A 6,493-nucleotide genomic window follows, 5' to 3' on the forward strand; every position below is an offset into this window, starting at 1 on the left:
CTTCCTCTTATCACCGCCGGCAGAAGTCTGCAGTCCCGGCGTCTGTCCCGTCCGTCTGATAAAGCCCCAGACAGAGGAGGGGGAGCTGGTTTGCAAGGACGACGAGGGGCTCCTCGGGGTGGGGGGTGTGGGGGATGTGGGGGGGTTGTTTGCCGGCAAATAACCGGTTATTTGCCGGAAAAGCGGCGCGTGGGGGGAGGGAGACGGCGTCCGCGGGGTGATGGGCACATCTGCCAGGCAGAGGAGAGGCTGCGGGCAGCGATGGTGAAAGACGGGGCTGGTTCCTCTTCAAACAGCGTCATGGCTTTCCGCCGCGGGGGGAAGCGTCTCGGCTGGGATTCCTGCCCAGCAGCTCCTCCGCCGGAGCTATTTGTAACGAGCCCCCGGCCTCAGAGCTCCTGGGGCTGGAGTGGGGCAGAGAGCTCAGCCCTGAGCCCTGAGACACCCCACAGACCAGAGGGGTGCACCCCCCCAGCTCTTCCCAAGGTGGGTCTCCGTGGAGGTTAAGGGCTGTGTTGGGCTCTGGGTGGGGGAGAACTTCCTCCTCCCACTTCTCCCATCAGTGCAAGCTGCTCCTTTCCAGCCCCACGCCCTGGACTTTATGTCGTAGCTGCTCTGGGGTCTTTTATTGCGATTTAAAGGCAGAATTTGCTCCCTGTCCCTGTGACAACAGTTTCTCAGCCCTGCTTTTTTGGTCTGAACTCCCAGTCCCCTTGCCTGGCACCTTGTCCCATGTCAGGATGGTTCTTTGATATCTGCATCTCCCTGGCGAAGCCCTGGTTGCCCCGAGCACCCCTGCCACCAGCCTGGATGCTCACCAAAAACGTGGAGCAGGAGAAAGATGAGGATAATTAAGCTGAAGCTGGTAGAAAGAGAATGGGGGTGCAGTAGTGGTGGGAGATGTGTAGTCCCTGGTCCCAGATCTGCTGGATGTCTGTAGGATGGGGCTGGGGTATGGCTCGTGGTCTCTCGGTGTGTGAGAGGAAGATGTTCATGCACCATCGGGGGTGGTTTGGGGAGCAGGTGGAAACAACCTCCTTGGCCTGTGGCCTGGTGCTATGGTGATGGAGCAGCTCTGCAAGGAGGAAAGTGGTGAGCAGAGAAGTGTCCCAGGAAGGGGGAGATCTGCTCCCCGGTTTCCTTAAGGCCTCTATGGGAAGCGCTTGGCCGTGGTGGAGTCTCAACCTCTGAGCAGGATGGAGGGGAACGTGGCGGGTGTCTGCCAACGGCAGGGTCTAACCTGGACCTCTCTGCTCCCAGAGACCAACCTGAGACACACGTGCAAGAAGGTCATGGACTTGGTTAAGGACAGCCACCCCTGGTTCGGGATGGAGCAGGAGTACACGCTGCTGGGCATCAATGGCCACCCCTACGGCTGGCCCGACAACGGCTTCCCCGGCCCCCAGGGTAAGTGCTCCCTCCCTCCCCCAACCCTGCTCCCCTTGGCTCCCCCCCTGCTCTGCCCGGCCTCGGGCACAGCTTTCCCCTCACGTCGGACACCGGGCAGGAGCCGGAATGAGGTCGGGAGCGTTTGCCGGGTGCCCGCAGCTGAGCTGAGCCGGCCGGCAGCGCCGCTCCCACCGGACCCCAGTTACACAAACAGCTCAGCTGCAGGACTTGTTTGGCAAGGGCTGGAGAACTGGGCTGGAAAAACCTCCTCCCCACGGCTGTTTGGGAAAGGGCCGGCACACGGTGCCCTCCTGCAGCGGTGAGCGAGCCCCAAGCGCCTCAGCTGCCTCCTGGGAGAGAGCCAGGGGGTTCCCAACCTGAGTTAATCAGCCTTTTGTGGAGACTGGCCACTTTCAACATCTCCCTTCCCCCAGGGGGGGAGAAGATCTTCATCTGACCCGCTTGAATGAGGAAGAGCTGTATAAAACCACAGCGAGTTGAATTTTCTGAGCGTGGACAATGTTGGCTGTTGTCACAACAATCTCCGAGGCTTGATGTGCTGGGAGGGTCAGCGAGGTGCCGCGGGGCAGACCCAGCCAAGCTTTCCTTATCTCCTGGCCACCTCCCAGTTGCTGCATTACAAGTCCTGTTGAGCTCTTAGATAAGGCTGAGGTTGGGCAGATGAATGGCTCACGCTGGAGTAGGGGTGGGTGGCTCAATGCACAGTTCCAGTAAATCCTCTGCAGGTGATGGCTGGTGCCTGGGGGTGGTGGGATCACGCTGCGGTGCTGCTGTTGCTCCCAAAAGCTTTACTTGGGTGGTGACACCTCTTTCCTTCCCAGGCCCCTATTACTGTGGGGTCGGAGCAGATAAGGTGTACGGGCGTGATATCGTGGAGTCCCACTACAAGGCCTGTCTCTACGCGGGGGTGAAGATCTGTGGCACCAACGCAGAGGTGATGCCCTCCCAGGTAGGTGGGGACAGCCCCGCGCAGCCGGTGGTGGATATGAGTTGGTGTGAAGCTGGAATACCCCAGGAAATCCCAGCTCCTCTGGGATGCCAAACCCAGGGGCTCCCCACGGCGGTTTTGCCAGGATGAAAACGTGCAACGTTTGATTTTTCTTCTAACTCGCTCCAACGTGCAAATCCCTGCTTTTTGGGGCAGGCAGGTGAAATCTCAGCCCAGCCAAACTGCAGGGAGCTCCTTGCACAGCTCAGGGGGGCTGGGGGCTCCTCTCAGTTTTCCAGGGACAGGGTGAGTCGGGACGGGCTGCGGGAGCAGGTTGTGGAGCGACGGGTGGCTGCGTCCTGCTCCTCTGCCCTGGGAGCTGGGAAGCTGAGGTGGGACATGGCCTTGGGAAGCAGCTTGGGAGGGGGTGGATTTGGGTTTATTTAGGAGTTATCCAGAGGGATTCCCTGATTGCATTAGGTGAGTGGCCAGACTGACCGACGGCGAATGGCTGCCTCCCCTGCTGCTGAGGTGGCGGAGATAAGCAGCGGGGAGGGGGTTTATCTGCAGTGTGGCTGAGGCAGGACTTTTAACGACCCTGCTGTTTGCCCTGATTTTTTTTTAGGGTCCTTCTTGGCTGCTTTCTGCATCCTGAGCTCAGTCACCAGCCGTAAAAGCGTCACCCCCCCTTGTTTAGTCACCGTGGGTGGCGCAACCCCGGCTCCGGCCGGGAAGCAGCAGCCCCAGGAAGGACTAACAGGCTCCTCATTAGTCCCCTGCCCTGTTTGCAATGTGCCTTGGGGGGGCCCAGCACACCAGCAGCTCCAGCACCAGCCTTGAAGGCAGGCGTGGTGCTTATTTACCTCCATTTTTATTAAACTCCCCCCCAATTTGCTCTATTTAGCCATAAGCAGTTTATTCCCATTATTTTTTTTTGCGTGCCAAGCCTGTCCTGTTGCTGAACTTGATGCTCTCATCCCTGTGGCTGATTTTTGGGGGGGTTAAAGCTCAGCCGTACCCCAGGCTGGCAGCCCTCACCGGGGGGTGACAGGGATGTGATGGCTTGGGGGGAGGCAGGAACCTGCCCGTCCTCACTGGTGCATCCGCTCGTCTCTCCCAGTGGGAATTCCAGGTGGGCCCGTGCGAAGGCATCGAGATGGGGGATCACCTCTGGATGGCTCGGTTCATCCTCCACCGCGTCTGCGAGGACTTTGGGGTGGTGGCTACTCTGGACCCCAAACCCATGACCGGCAACTGGAACGGCGCTGGGTGTCACACCAACTACAGCACCGAGGAGATGCGGAGAGAAGGGGGTCTTAAGTGAGTCCTGGGGTGGGGGATGTCACTGGGGAGGTACCTGGGAGGTTTGGGGTGTCCTTGGCCACATGGCAGCTCCCCATATCGCATGTGTCTCCAAACCTGGGTGGCTGCACCAGGCAGGGCTGGGGCTGTCCCAGCTCATTTCATTTTAGCTGGTCATATGAGAGTGTCCCCTGGGGGTGTCCCTGTCCCCGCACAGAAGGAGGGGGTGACAACCTTCTGAAGCATGGGAACACCCCCCAGATGGACCTACTGACAATCCCAACCCCGTTCTCCTCTCCCACAGACACATCGAAGCCGCCATCGAGAAGCTGAGCAAGCGCCACGACTACCACATCTGCGTCTACGACCCGCGGGGCGGCAGGGACAACTCCCGGCGGCTCACCGGCCACCACGAGACCTCCAACATCTTCGAGTTCTCCGCCGGGGTGGCCAACCGAGGTGCCAGCATCCGCATCCCGCGCCAGGTCGGCCAGGATGGCTACGGCTACTTTGAGGATCGGCGGCCGGCGGCCAACTGCGACCCCTACGCGGTCACCGAGGCCATCATGAGGACGACGGTGCTCAACGAGACCGGGGTGGAGACCAAGGACTATGCTAACCACTGAGGCCCTGGGGTGGGTGGAGGTTTTCGTTTCTACACTAGCTTCTCACGTGGGATTTGTGCCCCTCTGGTGTCCTCGGCTGCAAGCTCAGACTCTTTAGGAACCTCGCTTCTGGTTTTGTGAAACGTGGCCTTAGAAATATATATATATTTTATAGTAAGAGGGAGGGACCCAACCTGTTTTCTCAACCACTTTTTTTTCTGGTTCCTGGTTTTAGGTCGGGGGTTGGGGGGGGAGTTCTTTTTTTTTTTTAAAAAACTTGGATTGAATTTTTTTCTGGATGGACTTTACACTGTGATGTACATAGATCCTTACGTGGAAGCTGCAGCTGCTGCTGTTTGCACCTGGGGAGGGCGGGTGCTTTTTTTTCCCCATATCTCTGTCGCAAGGAAATGATAATAAATAATTTTCCAGGCTGTGTAGTAGCCGGGTTATGCTGCAGCAGGTGCATTTTTCTGTTGCTCCTAAAACTCCCTGGAGGATTGGAGTCTTACTGGTGGGTTGTAACCACTGAGCATCTTCCACCAGCCCTGGGCAAGGACTGGAGGAGTGGAGATGCTGGAGGATCCTTGGGGCAGGTGCCTGGGGCTGCTTTGCCCCATTTGCCGGCGGCCGAAAGGCCATCTCCTTCCATCGTGATCCCCCGAAGGCAAACAGAGCGGCGCGGGGCTGAGCAAACAGCCACCAGGGCAGCAGCTGGCGGGCGTTTACACAGGGCGTGCGCTGCTGAGTCAGCAAAGCCAGGCTGGTGATGGGGACAGCCAGCCCTCCCCGCCAGGGACACCTCGGGGTGAGGGAGGGGAGCCCCTCAGATGTCCCCCTGCTGCACCCCAGAGCGATGCCCTGCTGAACTGCAGACTCTTGAGCTGGGGGTGGCCATAGGAGGAGGGAGAATGGTTTTAAACTGAAAGAGGGGAGATGGAGCTGAGATGTGGGGAAGAACTTCTTTGCTGTGAGGGTGGTGAGAGCCTGGCCCAGGTTGCCCAGAGAAGCTGTGGCTGCCCCATCCCTGGAGGGGTTCAAGGGCAGGTTGGAGGGGGCTTGGAGCAACCTGGGCTGGTGGGAGGTGTCCCTGCCCAGGGCAGGGGTGGGACTGGGTGGGCTTTAAGGTCCCTTCCCACCCAAACCATTCTGTGATTCTGTGAAAATGAGTGCTTTTGGGGGATTAAGCAAAATGTTAGTCAATTGTATTAGTCCATCCCTGGAGGTATTTAAAAGCCGGGCAGACGTGGTGCTGAGGGACATGGTTTAGTGATGGGTTTTGTCAGTGTGAGGTTGATGGTTGGACTCGATGATCTGAAAGGTCCTTCCAACCCAGACCATTCTATGAACTGCAGAGACATGGCACAGCCCCCGGGCTTGGAGTCTCTTCATGGGGAGGGGTCATAGATTTTATTCATGGAGCAAAACCCCCGGATGGGGACACTGCTGTGTCAATGGCATCTCTAAGGGCCAGGCCCTGGGGGTCCCTCCATGGTCTAGCTGTGGGGAGGAGTTGGATGCAAGCACAAGGAGCAGCTCTTGGTCCCCAGGGACACCTTGAACAGGCAGGTCAGGTCCCTGGGACAGACCTGCAGGACGAGACCCAGCTGCAGTCACCGAGAGTGGAGGGGTCACCTGGAGGTGTGCGGTACCAGCAGCATGAGCAGACAGGAGACATCGTGTCTGCTCCAGTGCAGTCGTGGGGATTTTGAAACTGGTTTTACCTTTATCTTTGAATCTGACACAGGTGACAAGCTGGAAGGGAAGACCCCAAGTCCCCCCTGCAGGTCATGGCGCCGCCATCGGAGCGGGGACCAGGGAAGTGGCCGTGTCCTGGACCACAAGGAGCCAAGAGCCCTCAGTGTCTCTGAGCTGGTCAAGAATAAATGTAACCCACTCCCCACCCTCAGAAGGACAAATTTTCCTTCCAGAAATTGCTGTTTGGGATGTTTAACGTTTTTCATCAAAACCACAACGCTGTCTTGTTTTCCTCTCAGTTCTATGATGTCTTTAATGGGTAAGTTGAGCGCTGGGACAGCGACTGCTGGATGCAGCTGGAAAATCAATAAAGAGCTAAATCTGGAGCAGGAAGGCTCATGTTTGTTTCCCCGACTCTACCAGTGGCTTAAAGTACTCCAGCTTTCATCATCCTGTGCTGCACAGCCCCTGCTAAATTCGGGGAATCGTGTGAATCCCCGTTGCCAACATCTTTGGCTGGACACAGGGCCATGTCCCACCCACACACTTG

General features: G+C 58.1%; 1 protein-coding gene across 3 annotated transcripts in view; it reads left to right on the plus strand.

Annotated features, from left to right (window-relative positions):
• Positions 1-6,285, plus strand: part of LOC106893947 (glutamine synthetase) — a 9,803-nt gene extending 3,518 nt beyond the window's left edge. For 2 of the 3 annotated variants that reach the window (XM_014952305.1, XM_014952307.1), the window contains 4 exons: positions 1,261-1,407; positions 2,232-2,359; positions 3,459-3,658; positions 3,945-4,704. In XM_014952305.1, the coding sequence (XP_014807791.1) occupies positions 1,261-1,407; positions 2,232-2,359; positions 3,459-3,658; positions 3,945-4,266 (797 nt within the window). In that variant the 3' untranslated portion in view covers positions 4,267-4,704. Of the gene's footprint in view, positions 1-1,260; positions 1,408-2,231; positions 2,360-3,458; positions 3,659-3,944; positions 4,705-5,992 lie in introns of those variants that run through there. The other variant, XM_014952306.1, reaches the window with a different exon arrangement.
• Positions 6,286-6,493: the final 208 nt, after the last annotated feature.

The sequence above is a fragment of the Calidris pugnax genome, unplaced genomic scaffold (genome assembly GCF_001431845.1).
Source record: "Calidris pugnax isolate Ruff unplaced genomic scaffold, ASM143184v1 scaffold135, whole genome shotgun sequence".
Lineage (NCBI taxonomy): Eukaryota > Metazoa > Chordata > Aves > Charadriiformes > Scolopacidae > Calidris > Calidris pugnax.